The following is a 22,338-nucleotide window of genomic DNA, read 5'->3' as shown; positions in this document are numbered from 1 at the left end:
GTACGTCATTTTAATCCACCATCTGTGGTCATCTGTTACAGTGCCCACAGGAAACTGACATGTGGGGACCCCGGGGCAGCGCGGAGAGGATGTAGGTGCTCCATGCTGGTCCCCAGGGAGCCCACTGCCCTGCTCGGTGGGCGTGGCCTGCTGGGGCTTGTCCAGACCCAGCTGATGCCCCTTCCTGCACCGGAGGGAGCCCAGGCCTGGCAGGCCCCAAGCAGCCCTGGGAGGTCAGAGGTAGAAGAGCTCCCACCTCCCTAGCACCTCTGTCCCTGGCCGGTCCCTGGCTTCTGCTTCCTCCTGGTCTGCTGAGGGATTAACCACACGAGCAAACTCAGACTCCCTCCTCTGAGTGGATGGACAAGTCACCCATTCATTTTCAATTTTCTCACTGCTCAAATTCAGGGGCCGCAGGGACTTCCCTGGTGGTCCAGTAGCTGAGACTGCACTCCCAATGCAGGGAGCCTGTTCAGGGAGCTAGATTCCCCTATGTCCCAATGAAGATCCTGCATGTCACAAAAGTGGGACCTGGAGCAGCCAAAAAAAAAAAGAGCTAGGGACTGCCCCAGATGTCCAGTGGTTGGGACTCTACACCTCCACTGCAGAGGGCACAGGTTCGGTCCTGAATGCTGCTTGGCAGGCATGGCCAAAAACAAAACAAACAAAAATCCCAAAGAGCTAGTTTCTATCACTTTACCGCAATTCAGTTTTTTAGATATTATATATGTCCTGAAATTATATTATTCATGAGTTCTTTTACACATCTTGTAAGTGATATTGAGGACTTTAAATTTTTCTGTTCAAGGTCATTGCTTCAGCCACTGCTTCATACAAGACAGGTGCTCAGCTAACATTGTGGAAGAAAGGAAGAGAGGAAAGAGCAGAGGGAAGGATAGAGGACCCCCATGAAGGGCTCACATGCCGCTTTGTGGGGGTTAAGGGGCCCCAAGGGATAGGTAGGAAATTCAGTGGTAGAGGAAATCTTTGCTTAGACACTTAAAAGTTATTTGTATATGGGAGATCTGTATTTCTTGGGGGGTGCTTACTTTTTAAATATTTATATATTCACATTATAATTTTGTTTTCATGTTATAATCATGTTTATTCATAAATAAATATTATTTATTTACCTGGCTGCATCGAGTCCCAGTTGGGCACACGGGACCCTTCATTGCAGCCCACAGCAGCTTGGGCTCCCTAGTTGTGACACACAGGCTTTGTTGCCCTGGCACATGGGATCTTCATTTCCCAACCAGGGATCGAACCTGCATCTTCTGCATTGGAAGGCAGATTCCTACCCACTGGACCACCAGGGAAGTCCTGGGGTTGCTTGATTTAATAGGGCAACCCTAAAGGAATAGACCGGAGAAGGTAGTGGCACCCCACTCCGGTACTCTTTCCTGGAAAATCCCATGGACGGAGGAGCCTGGTAGGCTGCAGTCCATGGGGTTGCTAAGAGTCGGGCACGACTGAGCGACTTCACTTTCATGCATTGGAGAAGGATATGGCAACCCACTCCAGTGTTCTTGCCTGGAGAATCTCAGGGACAGAGGAGCCTGGTGGGCTGCCGTCTATGGGGTCGCACAGAGTCAGACATGACTGAAGTGATTTAGCAGCAGCAGCAGCAAAGGAATGGACAGATAGGAAGCTCCAGGAGAGAGCGGGTTTTATTTACCCACTCATCATTTATCTCCCTCATCCTTTTGTTGTCTGTTTTTGCAGCCAGAGGGGTGTCAGGGCCACTGAAGTGGAATATGACTTTCTGCCTAGAGCAGCTTGAATGAGCCTCCTGCCCTTCCTGAGATTCCTGCCCTTCCTGAGTTTCCTCCTGCCTTTCCTGAGTTACCTGTCTGCAAAACAGAGACAATAAATATGAGCACGAACAACTTTTGTATTGCAAGGCCCCTTGCCAAGCACATTTGCACCCATTGCCTCCTATGATGAGCTCAACATGTGAGCTGGGTGAAATTGGATGGGAGGAGGAGTGACCCCTGACCCCCCAGCCACCTGTGGCCTGGTAAGCCTTGACCTATGTCTCCAGCCTCCAAGTCCAGTGCTCATCCAGGGGAGAACTGAGAAGTGCAGCTGCCGGGGAGGTGGGTCCCCTCTCTGGTGGGAGATGAACTCCACACATATATGCTGGCTGTTCTCTGGGCATTATCTCCATGGATCCCCACAGCTATCATGGGTAGAATGTTCTATTGTTCCCATTTGACTGATTAAAAAAAACTGTGCCTCAAAGACATGGAGTGATTTGTTCAAGGTCACCCAGCATTCAGGGCCACAGCCAGGGTTCACATCCAGAGTTGAAACTCCAGAGTCCTTGCTTTTCTGCCACCTCTGTTGTCTCCATAGACCTTTTTCTTTTTAAATTAATTTTTATTTTTTTGGCTGCGTGTGGGTATATTTGGCAAGTAGGGACTACTCTTGTTGTGGTATGCAGGCTCTAGGAGTGTGGGCTCAGTAGTCATGGAGTTGTGGTGCATGGGATTAGTTGCCCCGAAGCATGTGGGATCTTCCTGGACCAGGAATTGAACCCCTGTCCCCTGTATTGTCAGGCCAATTCTTAAGCCCTCTCCATAGACCTTTGGATACAGTTCTAAGCAGTGGGTTTTCCCAGCTCAGAGTTGAGAGGACAGAGAGCTACACTGTCAGGATGTAGCAAGGACACCCAACAGAAGGTCATATACATGCACATCTGGACTAGATTTAGATCTATAATCTCCAACAGATAAGAGAATAGAACATTTCAATAGCCTGGGGCCAGCAAGCACAAGGGAAAAATGGCGCTTTCTATCTTCATATCCCCCAAGATCACCCCAATATTGCAGTGTTTCATGGGAACTGACAGTAGGAATATGAGTCCTTGATAAAAGCCCAATCATGGCTCTTCTCTGGACTGTGACAACGCTGGGCAACTTACAGCCTCTCTCTGAGCCCGGCTGTCACCTCCCTCAGTGGGCTGGTGCAGTTAGTGGTCTTAGCATAGGTGCCTGGTGCACTGCCAATAGAGCTGGAGCTCAATGAATGTACTATGTACCCGGACAGCAAAAATCAAGGCTTCTGCTCACTGGGAGCTAGTCTGAGAAGGTCCCATGCAAGAAGTCAGATGACAGGGCTTCATAACAGCAGGGAAGATCCAGGTAGTCTGGAAGTCATCCTGGCAGAAGGCCAGGACGCGAGAATTCCTAAGCTGTCTGCTGGCCCTCGCAGAGGACAACAGTGTCTTCACGGGGGTGAAGAAGGAATTTAATTCACCAGAGCAGTGAACAAAAAAACAGCAGCAAGTCTGCTCTGACCCCTACTATACCCCCTCGGAGAAGGCAATGCACCCCACTCCAGTACTCTTGCCTGGAGAATCCCAGGGACGGGGGAGCCTGGTGGGCTGCCGTCTGTGGGGTCGCACAGAGTCGGACACGACCGCAGCGACTCAGCAGCAGCAGCAGCAGCCCACCCCCTGCCTGTGGACGTTGAGGAGGGCGGAATCTGGAATGGACTCTGTATTTCCCTGGGTGGTGGCCTCTAAGCACCTGTGACCTAGTTGACCACACACCTGTCCCTGCCTCCAGGCATGATGACCCCAGACGTCCCACAATCATCACAATCCTTTTTTTTTTTTTAAAGAAAGCTAATATTTAAAGAGATAATTTTAGTTATTCACTTTTATTTACTTTTTACTTTTTTTATTTAAATAAAAATATAAAATGACTTTTATCTACTTTATTATTTATTTACACATTATTTATTTATTCATTTTTGACCATTCTGGGTTGGTTGCCGCAGGGGCTTTTCTCTAGCTGCAGCTAGCTGGGGCCACTCTAGTTGTGGTGCGCAGTCTTCTCATTGTGGTGGCTTTTCCTGTTGTGGAGCATAGGCTCCAGGCGTGCAGGCTTCAGTAGCTGTGGCTTTCAGGCTGTGGAGCACAGATTCAACAGCTGTGGGACACGGGCTTATTTGCTTCGCAGCGTGTGGTGTCTTCCCGAATCAAGGATCAAACCCGTGTCTCCTACATTGTCAGGCATTCTTTACCGCTGAACTACCATGGAAGCCCCTCCTTCTCTTCTTGACTTTATTCATTCCAAGTGCTCAGCATTCTGTTCCTTATCAGTTACACAGCAATGACAACAACACACTTGCACACACAAGCTGAGGAATGGATCCTGGATCCCAGCAGTTCCCACACCCTCTCACATCAGAATTGTGCTTGTGAGTGCTGTGGTGTGATGCGCAGGCAGGAGCAGGTCTTTCCTAGGTCTATCCGAACTAGGTGTGGTGCAGAGAACACAGGCCCGGGGACCAGGAGATCTGACCACTTGACCCTGGTTAGGCATGCACTGAGCTGCGAGTAACAGCCATCCTAAACTCTCCTGGCTTGAACAAACAGGGACTTATTTTTCTGGCATAAGGAGTCTGGAGGAGAGCAGTTTCAGGACTCAGGCCGTTGCTCTTTCTTTCTAGTGCTGGGGTGGAGTGAGTGCTAAACAGATTTCCCCACCACACGCCCACAGTAGCTGTGGACAAGGACACAAGTCTGGGGCTTCTGAAATCGGGGCCCATTCTGGCTCTACTGCTAATCAGCTGTGCAACTTCAGACAAGTCACTTCACCTCTCCCAGGCTCAGTTTCTCTTCTGTCCTACAGCAGCAAGGGTAGGACAAGATTATCTTCAAGATGACCCTCCTTCTTGACATGAAAGCAGGCCCTATCTGTGCACATACACAACTTGGTGTATTTAGTTATATCTTTTCAGTTCAAGGAGCCTGAGATACAACCTATTTTAATATGAAGACAGGAGGGGCTTCCCTGGTGACTCAGTGGTAAAGAACCTGCCTGCTAACGCAGGAGGCATGGGTTCGATCCCTGATCCAGGAAGATCCCACACGTGACAACTGAACCTGTGCTCTGCAACTATGCAGCCTGTGCTCTGGAGCCTGGGAGTCGCAACTACTGAGCCCGAGCACCCCAGCGCCTGTTCGCAACAGTAAAAGCCACCGTGACGAGAAGCCCGGGCACTGCAACTAGAGAGTAGTCCCCACTCGCCGCTGCTAGAGAAAAGGCCACTCAGTGATGAAGACCCAGAGCAGCCAAAAATAAATACATAAAATTATAAAAAAAATATGAAGACAGGAAATAGGCATATGAAAAAGGACAGAAGAAGACATTTCAAGAACAATGTTCAGATCCTACCCTTCCATCTCTTCCAGACAGATCCTTAGATGTACATAATTTAGGCTACAGAGGGTCCTTTAGACAGAAAAGTGGGTTGTCTTTCTTTTTTTCTCCTCCTCCATTTTGCGTGGAACATGTACACCTTGCCTCCCATTTCCAGGTCTTTATAGTACAATCATATCATTTGACACAAGTGCTATGAAAGTTTCAAAGTGTTTCTTTAATTGTAGCCTTTATGAAAACCAGAAGCATCTTGTTAAGTACTGTCAGCTTCATTTCCTACCTCTTGGCATTCACTGACTCATTATTTAATGTGTGCCTTCAGTGAAAAAAGCGTTGAGGTGGAAACCTCACCCGCCAGCCACTTCTCTGGCCAACGTGGAATGTTCTGAATCGTCCAAACCCTTTCTCTCAGCTCCTGCCCCAGGCTGAAACCCTTTTGTGGGTCCTCTGGGTGTTTACGCAGCTGACCTAGTTAACATTCCTGTCATCAGGAGTGCCATGCTGTGTCCAAACCTGGCCTGGGCCTGGCCTACCCCTCCAGTCTCACCACTCACCTCCTGACCTTTACCTAAACCACCACGTTGCTCCTCATCTGTACAAATCATCTTGCTTGGCATCCCCTTTCAGCCACCCTCACCTGGCTAACTCGACTCATGCATTTAAATGCAGCATAACCACCATTCTTCCAGGAAGCTTTCTTGACCAACTTCCCAGGTTGGGGGCCAAATGTGCCTCCAGGGACTCCCACAGTCTTGTGCTCACCCACATTTCTCAGTTGAACTGTGTGAAAGATACATTTAACTAACAAAAATCCAACCATCTCTGCTTGGCCAAAGAGAGAAAGAGAAGGACATTTTAATTCAAACAGGGCAATCTTTGGCCTGAACACTTTCCTGAGAGGAAGCAATGGAAGCCCTGACTGCATCTTAGTAGTCCTATGTCCTGACATTGTGAGCATCTGTCCTTTCTGGGAGTGATTCTGGTGTTTAAAGACATATATGTCTCACAGGGCAGGAAATGTGCCAGACAGAGCAAGAGGAGTCACATCCTGGGGGACAAAAGGAGAAAACATTAAAAATAGAAAAAGAAAAGCAGGACATACCCACCACAAATGCTCTTCTAAGTTTTAGGATATGAGTTCAAATCCCAGCCTTGCAGCTAACCAACTTGAGTATTTTGGTCACATCACTGTAACCTGTATAGACTTGGGATCACTAGGTGTGTCTGCCCATCTCAAAGGGTTACCCCGAGGCTTAAACGAGCTAACAGATGTGTGGAACCCACAAGGTGGACTCTCAGTAGCAGATCACTGTTACTCCAGCTCCTTCCGCCCTGCCTTCTCAGAACCCCCACGGAAGCATTCCATCCACCGCCGGCCAGACTCTGGGCAGGTCCACGCGTTACAATCAGAGGCTCTGGAGCTAGGAAGGGTTGCAGAGGAGGTTCCATCTCCAACGTCTCAGTCTGCAAGCGTCCACCAAACTCCGACCCAAGGTGGGACCCGGGAACGGAGAGTCCGGTTATAACCCTGCCCCCGACGGAGATTTAGGCAGTAGTCCCAGGGGGACTCTAGGGCTCCCGGCCCCCTTGTAGCACTCTTCCTTCTGCAAGCTGCGTCCGGGTCTCTCTCCCTCCCGACCGCGAGTTCCTCGTGGGCGGGACGGGCCTGCTGCCCTCAGGATGCTGAGCTCAGCCGAGGGCTGCTCAGCGTGCCGGGGGCAGGAAAGGTGACAGAGTTCACGGTTCCCGGGTCACCGTCAACGGTGCAAGAACTCGGCTCCTCCCCGCAGCCCTGGCCCCATAACTACTGTCACGGCTCCATCTGGATGCAGCGCGCTCCCAGCTCTTTTTGAGGGACGCGACCTCGGCTGTTGCACACAGCAGACGCTCCATCAACACTACAAACGCCTGTCCAACAGTCTTAGCTCAGGCCACCGCCCAGGACCATTTGCCGGCTCCTTCCCGACGGCCGCGTGCTCAGGACGCCGGGAACCCGCCGCCCCAGCCACCCGCCGGTACCAGCCAGCCCTCCCCCGCCATGGGCACCGCCCCCTCGGCCCGGGAGTCGCCCCTAGCAACAGCAGTCCGGCCGGCTTCCTCGGGCCGCGCTAATTGGCCGGACTCGGGAGGCGGCGGTGTCGTCACTTCCGGCATCCGGAGGCAGCAAAGGAAGCCGAGAGGCGGCCATCTTGGGTCCGTGAGGATCGAAGGTGCCGGGAGCGGCGGTGTCGCCAGCCACCGGGCGGAGACTGAGGCGGAAATAGAGCCGGAGGGAGAAGAGCAGCCAGGCGCAGGCGCCGCTTCCGCAGTCCCCTCCATGGTCGGCGCCCGCAGCTTGCGGGGACCTGTCTCGCACTCCACATCCTCTTCTTCAGGGGCCGCCGGCGGCGCTGTGTGGAGGCTCAGGCGCTGAAATCCGCGGCGCGACGGGCGGGGGTGGAGGAGGAGGCGAGGGGGTCCGGGCCTGCGGGGCGCCCTGAGGCGCGGGGACGCCGGCGGGCCGAGCCGCAGCCTGCCGCCGCCGCCGCCGCCGGCGGCCCGGCCCCGCCACCGCCGACCGCGGGGCTCCTCGGCGCGGCCGCCGGGGCCGGGGGAGCATGAGCCCCGCGACCCTCCGGGGGACGGCCCGGGCCCGGCCCGGGTTCTAGACGGCCGTGGGGGAGGGGAGCCGCCCTCCCGCGGCGCCGCTCCGGAACCGCCGGGCTCCTCGCCGCGACGCCGGCCCCGGGGCCGCGCTGTTTTGTTTTACCCTCGCGTTGTGAAGTGAAGTGAAGTAAAATGTCCACTAGGACCCCGTTGCCGACGGTGAATGAACGGGACACTGAGAACGTGAGTAACCTCTGAGGCCGCTCGGGTCGGGTCTCCGCGCCCCGCCGCCGGGATTGCGGCCGCATCCCTCTCTTCGCCACCTGGGGTCCGGTGGGCGGCCTGTTTCCTGAACGCGCGGGGCGGGGAGCGCATCCGTGACTACGCCGGGTGCTCTCTCGGAAGCGAAGCGTTGAGGCTGCAGCGTGGTCGGCCTGAGAGGCGGTGGCGGCTCAGTGGGCTCTCAAGAGCTTGTGTCGGGTCTCCGCTACCAGACTCTTTTTCAGATGAAGTAGGCAGCTCTTGAAAGGCTCTCGGGTTAAAAACTGGTTCGTGGTGTTGACTAAAAGTACTTGATTGGACCAAGTGGACTGTCCTTTATGCCTCGTTCTGTAAATCGTTTGCAGCTGAGTTTAGTGACAGTCACTAGAAGTAAATGCCCTCTGAGGGATCTTTTCGGCCCCCTTAGGTGGAACTCCAGAGCTATTCAGAAATTCTTGGAGAGAGTTTAGACTTAGCGAGTAGCAGCCGCGTTTCCAGACGAATCTGTTTTGAAGGAGTTGGTTGAGCACCTTTCAAATGAGGGTGTGTAGTCAAGCTACCTGCCTCGCACTGCCTAGCCGAGGGTTACCCACTCTGGGCTTAGCTCTTCTCCTTCCTGGAAAGAACTTGGCTTAGATGAGCTCCTTGGTCTATCCTGGCACTTACATTCTATGATTCTGTAAAAGAAACCTTGGCTTTTGTTCTTGTGAACTTTTTAAAAAGGCAAGGAACAGCAGTTTTAGTGACTGACAGCTTGTAGTAAAAATTCCATTCGAGAGATGTTGACTCTGTCCCAATGCTATTGGAACTCTTTTCTAGCTCTGGCTTCAGGACTGTTCCAGTCTAGCTGTGAGTTATTTTCTGTTAAAAACGAAAACATCTAGGTTGGGGGTGGGGAGGGAGGGAGGGATGGATATGAACACACTACTGTGTGGATAACCAGCAAGGACCTAATGTATAGCACCTGAAACTCTGTTCAATGTTGTGGGGCAGCCTAAATGGGAGGGGAGTTTGGGGGAGAACGGATACATGTATAGGTACGGCTGAGTCACTCACCTGAAACTATCATAGCTTTGTTAATCGGCTATACCCCAATACAAAATAAAAAGTTTTAAAAAATCTAGAAAATAACTTGTAAAGAAACTTCACTAGCCTTTTATTATAAGTGTTATGAGGTAATTCCTGGCAAGAAAATGCTGTCACTTAGGAAAAGCTTCCTTGCTCTGCCTGTTTTCATGCTTTCAATAACGTCCTGAGACCTTGTGACTTAGTGGTATCAAATACCTTCATTTTAATCTTCAAATGCCACTTATTTGCTGGATAACCATTAGATGATTTAATCTGTTTATGTAAATCTTGGCCTAAAGCATCCCTTTAGTATATTAATGGATGATATTTAATGCTCTTTAACCTGGTAAATCAGTAGCACAGTGATGTATGTACCTTTCCATGACATGGATTAGGAAATTACATAAAAAGCAGTAGAAAATCTAGACAAGGTGAATTGGTGAATTTCATTTTCTCATAGAACCTCATTCTTCATTGTTTTCTTGTTCTTTGACTGTGTAGAGTGGAGCAAGCAAAAATGTGAGTTAACTTACATCATTGACTTTCACTCAGAGAAGCACAATCTTACATTGAACCAGAGCAGGAGGTCCATACTTCCTATTTTGTTACTATTATTTTTCTATTTCTTTGACTGCACTGTGTGGCTTGTGGGATCTTAGTTCCCTCACCAGGTGTGGAACCTGGGCCCCCTGCAGTGGATGTGGGGAGTGTTAACCACTGGACCACCAGGGAAGTCCCAGGAGCTCCATAATTTCTAAGTAAACTATAATCAGAAACAATGATAGCAGATTTGTGATAATGACGGGTTTTCACCAAATGGGTCTTTACTGGTTCTCTGTTGAATTTGTTGAATTATGGTGTAATCTTTTTGTGTGTCATTAGAAATTACTAACTTTAAAAAAAATGTAGGGTATGGAGTGTGCCTTTATTCTCTTGGAATGTATTTAAAATTGAATTTCTGACAGTGGTAAAATAGAGGTTTGTAGCACATCATTGCATTATTTATCCATGCCCTCTTTTTAACTCTGGTGTTGACATGTTCTGAAAGTAGTTGTATATCTTTCACAGTGTGATACCTTGTGTGGTGTTTCATGTCTGGCATATACCATATTATTTACCTGATACTACTGAACTGAGTATTAGACTTCCTGCCAGTTGAGTATAATGAGGGTTCAAGAATGAATGGGAGTTCTCAGTCTGATGGGCAGCTCTTTTAAGTTGTGTATATTGAGATAGAACATTCACTCTTCCCAAGTGTGCAGTTTGATGAATTTTGACAAATGTATGGTTATGTAATCACTATCACAGTCAGGTTAGAGAACATTTCCATTGCCCAGAAAGGTGCCCTGTTTCTCTTCACAATTCCCTCTCCCTTCCCCCGGCTGTTGTATGGATCTGTTACCTGTCTCTCTAGTTTTCCTTTTCTAAAATGTTACTTAAATGGTGTCAAAGAGCGTATAATTTTGTGGCTAGTATCTTTAATTTGGCATAATATTTTTGAGAGTTATTTGTGTGTGTGTATCAGTAGTCATTCCTTTTAATTGCTGAGTAGTAAGTAGTTCATTGTTTGGGTGTATAACAGTTTTTCTTTTTTAAAATATGTTCACCAGTTGATGGACAGTTTTGGCTGATATGACAGTTAGCTTTGTCTTTATATTTTGTAAAAAGAGTCCATTTTGCTTACCCCAGGAATCTTCTTTAAATTTTAAATAATTATATATAATTGTGTAAAAAATGTTGCTTATAGGTCAAGAATAACAAAAGGCAGATAATTTGCAAAAAGAAAATTCTCTTCATACTAGTACACTACTCTGTTTTCATTTGATTTCCAGATTTGAATATCCACCTTTAGCTGATAGACTGTTACCAAATTATTTTAAAACTTAAAAGCATTAAAAAAAAACCTCAAAAGGTCTCGTCAAACAGCTGGACCTAATGAGGATGTTGAGGCTCAAAAAGGTGACAGGAGCTGCTTGCAACTATTGACTTTAGCAGCAGAGCATCTACTAGGTCTCAGATCTCTATCCCAGTCCTCTCTGCTTTTTTGTGTATCAGGCTGTTTCTCTAAATTTTATGTAGTAATTATTCAACTAGGGAGATGCAGTTGTACCAATACATAGAGTATAATTAAAACTAGACTTTTAAAAATATTTTTCTATGGAAAGCAAATAAAGAGAATTTAATGGGTATTTATCAATGGTTCTCAACTGGGGACAAGTTTGGCCCCCAGTGGACATTCGACAATGTTGGTTTTGGTTGTCACAACCTGAGAGGGTTGCTACTGACCAGGAATGCACCTAAACATTTTACAGTACACTGCACAGTGCCCCCTACCCCGTCAAAGAAATGGCCAAAATGTCAATAGAGCCAGAGTTTGGAAGCTCTGTTATATAGTTAGCCCCCCCATTCCTGTGTGCTCAGCAGCTCAGTGACCAGACTAATTTTATATGTTCTGTCCCCAAGAATCAAGCTCAGTACATATCATTTCATCTCTAAAGCTTTTAGAAGAGAGAAAGCTTCTTTAAAAAATGTAATCTTAATCCTTTGTCACAATTTTTTAATATCAAATATCCAGTTAGCAATGTTCAGGTTTCCTCAGTTTTGTTTTTTTTAAAAAACACTTTGTTCAAATTGGAATCTATATTGGGTCCACATATTATAGATGAGTAATATGTGAAACAAGTGCTTTTTTTACTTTTTTATTGTTTATTTTTTTTTTAACAAGTGCTTTTTTTAAAGGCAACAATAAGTTTGCATTTTAGTTTATGTTCCACAGTTGACTTGTATAGAGGTCATGAACAGATTATGTTTGTGTACTGGTAAATTTGAAATGTATTTTCCACTTACATTTCAAACCATATGACACTTTGTAAGTAAGCCTGGGTTACTTGCCAAAGTACCGGAGGCCCTGGAGTACTTTGCCAGTTAAACAGCTCCTGGTGTGTGCACATTGTGTCCTTACTTATTGCATTATTTGTTAATGCAGACAGTCATCAGAATTTCTTATCTCTGTGAAATAATAAGCTGATGATGTTATTGTCCAGCCAGCCACTGGCAGTTTGACTGTTACCCTGCTCAGACCTGAGTGCCTGCTCTGTGTGTGGCACTGTGCTAGGCTCCATGGAGGATATGCCTAGGAACTCCATCACTCCTCTGCTTCTGGGCTCCCAGTCCCTGCAGAACACACCACCCCGAGCTCTGTGAAACTAGCCCGCTAACTCTCAAACTGGAGCAAACACTGGAGAGCTTATGGAAGCTCTGATGGTCGGGCTCATCCCCAGACCTTGATTGTAGCTTTGGGGCCCTAGAGTTTGCATTTCTAACAAGTTCTACCAGATGATGTTAATGCTTCAGATCTAGGGACCACACTTTAAAAAATTGCTGTGTTAGTATTCAGTGAAGGCTTGCTGACTAAATTATGTTCCTTTAGATTGTATTATGACTAAAGAAGAGATTTCAGTGGTTTCAACAACATTTTCAGGTTCCTTGAGTTTTGAAATTGGTTCTTTGTTGAAAGTGAGGTTATCGAGAATAAAAATAGTTACTGGTTGTTGAATACTATGTATCAGGCAAGAGTACTAAGTACTTTATATAATATTTAATTTAAAACATTTTGTGTGATTTCATTTAATCTGCTTAACTTCCAAGCACAACTGTCTATGGAATCAAGTGGTTTGGGCCTTAAAAAAAAAGGTTGATCTCTGAAGAATTAGTATTTTTTATTGGGCAAAGTGTTTGGGAAAAGATCTTATTCAATTTGAGAGTTGTTTTCATTTCTTTTTTATGTAAATTAGGTGAAGGTGGAAATTTTCAGTGAGTAGAATATTTGTCATTGTGTGTGTGTGTGTGTGTGTGTGTAGGCTTGGTTGTGTCTGACTTCTTTGCAACCCCATGGGCTGTATAGCCTTCCAGGCTCCTCTGTGGAATTCTCCAGGCAAGAACACTGGAGTGGGTTGCCATTTCCTACTCCACGGGATCTTCCTGACTCAGGGATCGAACCCACATCTCCTGTGTCTCCTGCAGTGGCAGGTGGGTTCTTTACCACTGCTCCATCTGGGACACCCCTTTGATTGTGTAGTGCATGATTATTTGTATTGTAATTACTTTTAAGAGATTCATACACAGTTTAATATGAATTAATAGTACCTGTTACCTTTAATTTCAAAGAGGATTGCTCTGGATTCTAAAACATGGCTAGATTTTATCCCTGGAATTTGTTTCCAAGCTGGAAGTAAGAGTCAAGGAGTATAGCCACTTCTGATCACCACTGGGAAGATTAAAGTATAAATTCACTTGTCTCCCATCCATTTTAAACTTTCAAAATAATGAGAAAACAGATCTCTTCCTTGGGAATCTCCCAACTTTAATGTTGTCTTACACAGGAATTTAAAGAATGTGCTTGGAATTGATCTACAAGTAGTCACAAAGGGTTTGTGCTGACCCACATGCACCTGCCTGTACAGTAATTGAGAGGGCAGAAGTTGGCACTGGAAGAAAATGACTTTTTGAGGCGAGTCCAGCTTTTTCTTCAAACTAGATTCTTTAGCACTGCCCTTAGGTCACCTGAGCTGCTTGGCGATGGTTAGTCCTACACAATCTTGTGTAGACTAGGTAAGGCATTGTTTCTACCTTATTGTATCTGGGTTACCTGGGCTCTTGGTTTTCAGAGCTGAAGCTTGAACAAAGCTTAAGATGTTTTGTTTGTGTTTCTCACTAATAGGCAGTTGCCTGGGGGGTGGGGGGTGGTGGAGGTTAGATATTGTGGGATTTATATTGTTCATTTGCCTAGTTATGTCTTTGACTCTTTGTGGACTGAGCACACCAGGCCTCCCTATCCCTCACCATCTCCCAGAGTTTGCCCAAGTTTGTGTTCGTTATATCGGTGAAGCTGTCCAGCCTTCTCATCCTTGGACTCCCTCTTTTCCTTCTGCCCTCAATTTTCCCCAGCATCAGGGACTTTTCCAGTGAGTCGTCTGTTTACATCAGGTGACAAAAATACTGGAGCTTCAGCTTCAGCATTAGTCCTTCCAGTGAATATTTAGGGTTGATCTCCCTTAAGATTTGATCTCCTTGCTGTCCAAGGGACTTTCAGGAGTCTTCTCCAGCACCACAGTTTGAAGGCATCCGTTCTTTGGCGTTCTGCCTTTTTTATGGTCCAGTTCTCACGACTGCACATGACCATTAGGACATTTTATATGAAAATCTATTTTGGGAGAGTTTCATATGAAGTTTGAGTAAGTAAGCTGAACTCAAGGGTCTTACTCTAGAATTTTATATAGCCCCATTCTTTTTGTAGTCAATACCTTTATGACTTCATTGACCACAGTAGCAGATTAAAATGAGAATCCCAGAGAGGAGTAAACGTAGAACAATTTCCTAACACAGCCTTCTACTCTTAGCCTTACCATTCTTTGTCCAGAGCATAATTTAAGCTGGGCAGGCAACTTTTATTGTTGAAGGCACATGAGGTGTTTTTGGTGGCACTCCATTCACATACTGTCTCCACCTCTTTCCGTGTCTTCCTTCCCTTCGTAGTCCTTGCCTGTCCCAGACTTGCCTTGGTATTCATAGGCGTGTGTTAGCTTCACTAGTGGAATGGACTAAAGGAGCTTATAAGAAGGTTGCCTTCTAGACATTAAAGATGTTCAATGATAAAGAACGTTCGACATAACTATGGTAATGTATTCTAGTTTCTTTTTCTGTTTCTGTTAACTTAGGTCAGGTGCTTAACATTTATTTCCTGCTTATTATATAGTTATCCTACTTATTATTGCTGTGGAACTAGCCACTCCACAACTTAGTAGGGTAAAACAACAACTGTTTCATTATACTCACAGATTTTGTGTGAGTAGTGTAATTCAAATGGGAATGACATATCTGGGACTTCACTTGGGGTATCATGAAAGGCTTGGGGATTTGAACAGCTGGGTTGAAAGATGCATATCATAAGTGAAAGTGAAAGTCACTCAGTCGTGTCTGACTCTTTGAGACCCCGTGGACTATATACAGTCCATGGAATTCTCCAGGCCAGAATGCTGGAGTGGGTAGCTATTCTCTTCTCCAGGAGAATCTTCCCAACCCAGGGATCGAACCCAGGTGTCCTGCATTGCAGACAGATATCTTTAGCAGTTGAGCCACCAAAGACTACTACTTAATCTGGCACATTGACAGGTATTGTTAAAAGGCTGCTGGGGCTCTTGGTCAAAGCCACTACGTGGGCCTCTCCAGCATGGAGACCTCAGTGTGATCAGACAGGAGGTGGCTTGATACTTCAGCAAACAAGACAGAGCTGCTTGCCTTTTATGGCCTATCCTCAGAAGTCACATAGTATCAGTTCTTAAAATGCTAAAGCATTCATGGACGCCCAGATTCAAGTGGAAGGGATGTAGCCCTTTCCTTGTAAAGGGAGTCAGAGACTTTAGGGTCATGTTTTCCAGCCACTATAATAGTAACTCTTGGAGTTTATCATCTGACCTAGCATTTTTTTGTGTGCCCTTGGACAAGTTTTTTCACTTCTTTATGTTTCATCTATAAAATGAGATTTTACCTCCTCTATAAAATGGGATTGGTGGTAGTAATCAGCTCGTGGGGCTGTTCTAAGATAACACCTTCCATGCAGTGGTCTGCCCGACCTCTCTGTTCTCATCTCCGCCTCGTCTCACTCACTGCGTCCATAGACCCGGGGATCTTCTTGCTGTTCTTTGAATACGCCAGGGACACTCCAGCCTCAGTGCCCTGGTGTTGGCTCTTCTCTTTGTCCGAACACTTTTCTTCAGGTACCCTCGTGGCTAATTCTCTCACCTTCTCTTTTCAGACATCACCTCAGTGAGGTTTGCTCTAACCATTGATGGCCCTCCCAGCCTCCCTAACCCTGATCTAGTGTTTTTCCCCCCATTGCATTGTCACCTTTAGCATAGTATATAGTTCATTTATTTCTTAGGTTTATTGTGTTTTTTTCGATACCCTCTGGCATACTGAACACTCCATGAGAGAAGGAATGTTTGTTTGATACTATTTCAAATACCTAGAACATGCTGGTCATTTATTACAGGTGATCAGTAAATAAATATTCGTTGATTTAGTGATTAAATGGGACAGTATGGGTAAAGCATTTAGAATGGTGCCTGACACATAGTAAGTAATAGATAAATGCTAGCCATCATTAATGCTTGTTTATTGATGTTTTCATCTCATCTCTATGTTGTCATTTCTTTCATCTCTCATGTCCTGTGTCTTCAGCCTCTTTTTTCTGTAGTTCCAATGAATTCATCTTTCTCCTTTTTTAAAACCTCAGATAGCTTTCTTAAAGGGAGGCTTGATGGAAAGAGTCTGGGCTTGGAAGTCAGAGTTAAAGATGGGAGCCTAAAACTGTGGTTGGGGGAGAGATTCTGAAGACACTTAGTGGACCAGATGTGGAGCCAAAAAGAAGGAGCAGCAATGGAATTAGAGGCTTGTGTTTGAACCTGCTCTTCCAATACTAATACAAGTAATTTGACCATGGGCAAGTTAATTACTTGTCTGTGCCTCATTTAAATTTTTTTAATATAATTAAAAACTTTAATTGATATAATTGACATGTAGCATCATATTAGTTTCAGGTGTACAACATAATGATTTGATATTTGTATATGTTGTGAAATAATCACCACAATGAGTCTAGTTAATATTCATCACCACATATAATTGTTTTTTTCTGTTCACGAGAATTTTAAAATCTACACTGTTAGCTACTTTCAAATATATAATTTAGTATTATGTATTCAATATTATATAATCAGCATGCTATATATTACATCTTTTTATTTAACAGAAGAGAGTTAACATCATCTATTCAGGGTTGTTTTGACTGAAGAAACTAACCCCAAAAAGTGCTTGGCCCAGTCTGCTCCACATGATGAGGATTCTGAGTGTAAGTGCCTAAGTTCCTCTTCAGGTAGCTTTTGTAGTGTTACTCTAGAAAGCTGGGTAATCTAAAGTTTGGTTCATTACTCAAAGTTATGGACCCACCTTTCTAGTTTTGTTTTTTCTAACTGTTCACCTGTTCTCCTTGACTTTTCACCTAGCAGTTTCACACCTGCTGGTTGCCAGGTCTTGTGTTCTAAGAATACAGAGAGAATTCTTACCATCAAGGAGCTCTTAGTCAAGTACTTCAGTGTAGGGATTAACTAAAGCAAGGGGATGCAAGACAGAAGTGCCAGCCTAGTCAAGAACAGAAAGAGAAGAAATTTCCAGCAGTCATGAGGTCAAGGAATTAAGCCAATTTTTTTTCAGTGTTAGAGGTGTGTGAAAGAATTGTGAGAGGTGAAATTGGCTAGACCATCAGGTTAAGGGATGTCTCTCCTGGCACCCTCCAGGCTTTTTAAGCTTTCCTTGTGCTCATGTCTGGCTTGAAATGGCCTTCATCTTCCTTTAAAACTCTGCTATTTGTCTTTCAAAGACTCCATCCCCATTTTTTCCCTTCATCCTGGACATCTGTTTTTCCTCCATCTTGCCCGAACGTGGTCATATGGTCTGTGCACTTAGAGCTGCATTGTCCAGCACAGTAGCTGCCAGCTCTGTGTGGCTACTGAGCCCTTGAAATGCGACTGGTCTGAGTTAAGATGTCTTGTGAATATAAAGTATATTCCAGATTTTAAAGACAATGTGAAAAAAGGAATGTAGAATCTTACTCTTTTTATATTAGGTGTTGAAATATTTGGGGATGTATTTTTTAAAATAAATTAGAAATTGAATAAAATTAACCTATTGCTTTAATAGAAAGATGAAAACTTCATACATTTCTCATAAACCTGTTGGATGGTGCTTAGAGTATTCACACTTTCATTTTCTCATGGGGCAGGGATTGCCCCTGGTTTCAGTTACTGTTCTCCATTAGCTCCCCAGCTAAACTGTGTGCATATGTTCTATTTGTTTTATTCCTCTGTAGAGCCTGTTATTTAATGAGTACTTAGCATATAATTAACTGGTCAGAAGCTACTGAGTCAGTTTTCTTTAGCTGCAGTTTGTGCTTTATTCTTCTGAGGGTAAGTCAAGTAAATTTATTCTTCAGTATGTTTCATTATTACGATGCTTCATCTGCCATACCAGTAATCAGTTCAGTTCAGTCACTAAGTCGTCGTGTTCAACTCTTGTGACCCCATGAACTGCAGCACACCAGGCTTCTCTCTCTCCATCACCAACTCCCGGAGGGTGCTCAAACTCACGTCCATCGAGTCGGTGATCCCATCCAACCATCTCATTCTCTGTCGTCTCCTTCTCCTCTTGCCTTCAATCTTTCCCAGCACCAGGGTCTTTTCAAATGAGTCAGTTCTTCACAACAGGTGGCCAGAGTATTGGAGTTTCAATGTCAGCATCAGTTCTTCCAGTGAATATTCAGGATTGATTTCCTTGAGGATTGACTGGTTTGATCTCCTTGCAGTACAAGGGAGTCTCAAGAGTCTTCTCCAACACCACAGTTCAAAAGCATCAAATCTTTGGTGCTCAGCTTTTTTTATGGTCCAGCTCTCACATCCATACTTGATTACTGAAAAAACCATAGGTTTCACTAGACGGACCTTTGTTGCCAAAGTAATGTCTCTGCTTTTTAATATGCTGTCTAGGTTTGTCATAGCTTTTCTTCCAAGGAGCAAGCATCTTAATTTCATGGCTGCAGTCACATCTGCAGTGATTTTTGGAGCCCAAGAAAATAAAGTCTTTGTCACTGTTTCCATTGTTTCCCCATCTATTTGCCATGAAGTGATGGGACTGGATGCCATGATCTTTGTTTTTTGAATGTTGAGTTTTCAGCCAGCCTTTTCGCTTCATCAAGAGGCTCTTTGGTTCCTCTTCGCTTTCTGCCGTAAGGGTGGTGTCATCTGCGTATTTGGGGTTATTGATATTTCTCCCAGAAGTCTTGAGTCCAGCTTGTGCTTCGTCCAGTCCAGCATTTCCATGATGTACTCTGCATATAAGTTAAATAAGCAGGGTGGTGGTGTACAGCCTTGTTGAACAACTTTCCCAATTTGGAACCAGTCCGTTGTTCCATGTCCGGTTCTAACTGTTGCTTCTTGACCTGCATACAGATTTCTCAGGAGGCAGGTCAGGTGGTCTGGTATTCCCATCTCTTTAAGAATTTTCCACAGTTTGTTGTGATCCACACAGTCAGACTTTGGCATAGTCAGTAAAGCAGTAGTAGATGTTTTTCTGGAACTCCCTTGCTTTTTCAATGATCCAGTGGATGTTGGCAATTTGATCTCTGGTTCCTCTGCCTTTTCTAATCCAACTTGAACATCTGGAACTTCTCGGTTCACATACTGTTGAAAGCCTCACTTGGAGAATTTTGAGCATTACTTTGCTAGTGTGTGAGATGAGTGCAATTGGGTGGTAGTTTGAGCATTCTTTGGGATTGCCTTTCTTGGACATTGAAATGAAAACTGACCTTTTTAGCCCTGTGGCCACTGCTGAGTTTTTCAAATTTGTTGGCATATTGAGTGCAGCTCTTTCACAGCATCATCTTTTAGGATCTGAAATAGCTCAGCTGGAATTCCATCACCTCCACTGGCTTTGTTCGCAGTGATGCTTCCTAAGGCCTGCTTGACTTCAGACTCCAGGATGTCTGGCTCTAGGTGAGTGATCACACCATCGTGGTTATATGGGTCATTTAAGATCTTTTTTGTGTAGTTCTGTGTATTCTTGTCACCTTTTTTAAAAAATATCTTCTGCCTCTGTTAGGTCCTATTAGGTCGTAATACCAGCATTTTATTACAAATGAAACCAAGTTGGCTGAATTTATGCATATGAACAATAATAGTTCCCCTTCCCTATTACTCATATTCTTGGAAACATTTTCATAAACTCAGCTGCAGAAGTCACATCTTGATGAGTGTGAGGCCGTTCTCTTTATTCCTGTTAATCCCTGTATATCATGTCTCTTATCTTCCCAAGATGTTAGTGTTCTTATGTGTGTTCTTAAACCTGTATGTTTTGTGGAAATATTCCAGTCTCATCTATGCATCAAACCTGTTGCCTCTAACTGTAGAATAGCACTTCTGTGGTATGAGTTTGCCACATTTTACCTACTTGCCAGAGGTTAGAGGCAACATAAAAGATACCCTATGGCTTTATAGAATATTGTAATCTTTGTATCTTTATATGTACATGCCTATCAAACTTTTTATGTTAAAATAAGTTTAGACTTAAAATTGTAAGATTAGTACAGAGTACATATATACTTTTCACTCAGTTTCCCCTGATGTTGAACACTTAGATACCAGTGAACCAGTAAATTTGCTCAGTCGTGTCCAACTCTTTGCGATCCCATGGACTGTAGCCTACCAGGCTCCTCCATCCATGGAATTTTCCAGACAAAGAGTACTGGAGTCGGTTGCCATTTCCTTCTCCAGGGATCGAACCCCAGTCTCCTGCATTCCAGGCAGATGCTTTACTGTCTGCGCCACCAGGGAAGGCCAAACCGTGGCACAGTTACGAAAACTGGAAAACTGACACGGGTCCAGCACCGTCAACAAGGGCTGCAGGACTGACGTGGATTGTCCCCTGCTTTTCCCCAGGGTTCTTTCTCTGTTTTTAAGATCCAGTCAGATATCCCGCAATTTAAGTTTGTCTAATGTTTCCTCAGAATTAGATTAAGGTTATGTCCTTTTGGCAAGAATGCCGCAGAAAAGATGCTGTGTTGCTCTCAGTGCATACTTTTGAGGGTACAGTGTGATGCAGGTATGTCTTGTTACTGGCTTTAACCTTGATCACTTCTTATTTCTGAGCTTTATTTCTTTTTCGAGGCTGCCTGGTAGCCATGAAATATTTGTCCATGTACCCTTTAGAGTAAGTTTTAAATTACTCATAAACTACTAGCTGGAAATGTTAATTGAGATTGCCTTGAACTTACAGATAAATTTGGGTAGATTGTATAATATTAACTGTCCAAAAGTGTGGAATTCCCATTTTACAGTATATAGGGTATCTTTTATGTCTTTTATTAAAAATCTAAGGCTTTGTCCAGGGAGCTCTTGCATAGTCTTAAGTTAATTTCTACCTACTTTTTAGTTTTTATTGCTATTGTGAAGGTTATTTTTTAGTTAAATTTTGTGGTAGGTTACTACTCGTGTAGGGAACGTTTGTTATAGGTTGATCTTGCACCTTGCTAAGCTCTCTCTTGAGTTCCAGTGGTATTTCCAGTTCTTTTGGTTTGCAGGTAGTTTATATCATCTACAAATAATGACATTTTTTCTCTCTTTTTAAGATTCTTTTTTTTTTTCTTTTTAAGATTCTTATAAATTTTTCCTAAAAGTATTAGCCATGAGCTCCAGTTTTTTGTTAAATAACAATAGTGATAATAGGCAGCTTTGTCTTGTTTCTGATCTTAAGAAAATGATTCTAAGTTTCTCTGTTTAGGACTTCCCTGGTGGTCCAGTGTTAAGAATCCGCCTGCCAATGCAGGGGGCATGGGTTTGATCCCTGGCCTGGGAAGACTCCACATGCCATGGGGCAGCTAAGCCCACGCACCACAACTGCTGAACTGTCATGCAGTCGAGTCTGTGCTCCGCAGCAAGAGAAGCCACTGCAGCGAGAAGCCCGTGCGCCACTACTCGGGGGTAGCCCCAGCTCTCCGCAGTTAGAGATAGCCCGTACGCAGCGGTGAAGACCCAGTGCAGCCAAAAAATAAAAAATAAAGTCTCTCTGTTTAGCCTAATATTTGTTAAAGGGCTTTTGGTCTATGATTTTTGTCAGATTGAGAAAGTTCTATTCTATTCCCAGTTTGCTAAATTTTTTAAAACACAGGTTATTCAATCTTAACAGGTATTTTTCCTTCAGTGAATGAAATAACTGCTCAGTTGTTTTCAAAAGTAAATTTTGACTTTGTGATTATCTTTAACGTACAAAATACTTGAGGAACAGGTTTTTACTGTCATAGTTTGGCTTTGTAGACCCCCCCCACTTTTGTAGATTTTTTTTTCCCCCCACTTTTGAAAATACTGCCCATGTGTTAACAGGGTGGCTTGTTATTTTAAGGATTAGAAAGGATGTGTGGGCACACACATTTTATAGAAGAAGCCAGGCTCTCTTCAGGAAAAGTTAAGATATAACATAAAGTTGTTGTAAACATTTAAACCTGATTTCTTAAGTAGGCCTCTCAAATTTCAGGTTGGTACTTTAGCAGGTAGATCCAAAGGCAAACCTGGAATCATACAGTTTAAAAAATCGTATAATCGTATAGTTAAAAAATTTTTTTAGTGTGCATGTGTCTAAGGTATAT

General features: G+C 44.6%; 1 protein-coding gene and 1 long non-coding RNA gene across 15 annotated transcripts in view; one reads left to right on the top strand and one right to left on the bottom strand.

Annotated features, from left to right (window-relative positions):
• Positions 1-5,372: 5,372 nt before the first annotated feature.
• Positions 5,373-7,344, bottom strand: LOC139038675 (uncharacterized). The gene is made up of 2 exons (XR_011491720.1): positions 6,459-7,344; positions 5,373-6,222 (listed from the first exon to the last, which is right to left on the bottom strand). It is a non-coding gene; the product is annotated as an uncharacterized lncRNA (long non-coding RNA).
• Positions 7,345-7,629: 285 nt separating this feature from the next.
• Positions 7,630-22,338, top strand: part of MARK3 (microtubule affinity regulating kinase 3) — a 101,682-nt gene continuing 86,973 nt past the window's right edge. For 13 of the 14 annotated variants that reach the window (XM_020913499.2, XM_070477761.1, XM_020913498.2 and 10 more), the window contains exon 1: positions 7,630-8,003. In XM_020913499.2, coding sequence (XP_020769158.1) covers positions 7,953-8,003 — 51 coding nt within the window. In that variant the 5' untranslated portion in view covers positions 7,630-7,952. Of the gene's footprint in view, positions 8,004-14,747; positions 14,766-22,338 lie in introns of those variants that run through there. The other variant, XM_070477760.1, reaches the window with a different exon arrangement.

Source organism: Odocoileus virginianus, chromosome 16 (assembly GCF_023699985.2).
Source record: "Odocoileus virginianus isolate 20LAN1187 ecotype Illinois chromosome 16, Ovbor_1.2, whole genome shotgun sequence".
Lineage (NCBI taxonomy): Eukaryota > Metazoa > Chordata > Mammalia > Artiodactyla > Cervidae > Odocoileus > Odocoileus virginianus.
This window is presented reverse-complemented; position numbering and strand designations above follow the sequence as displayed.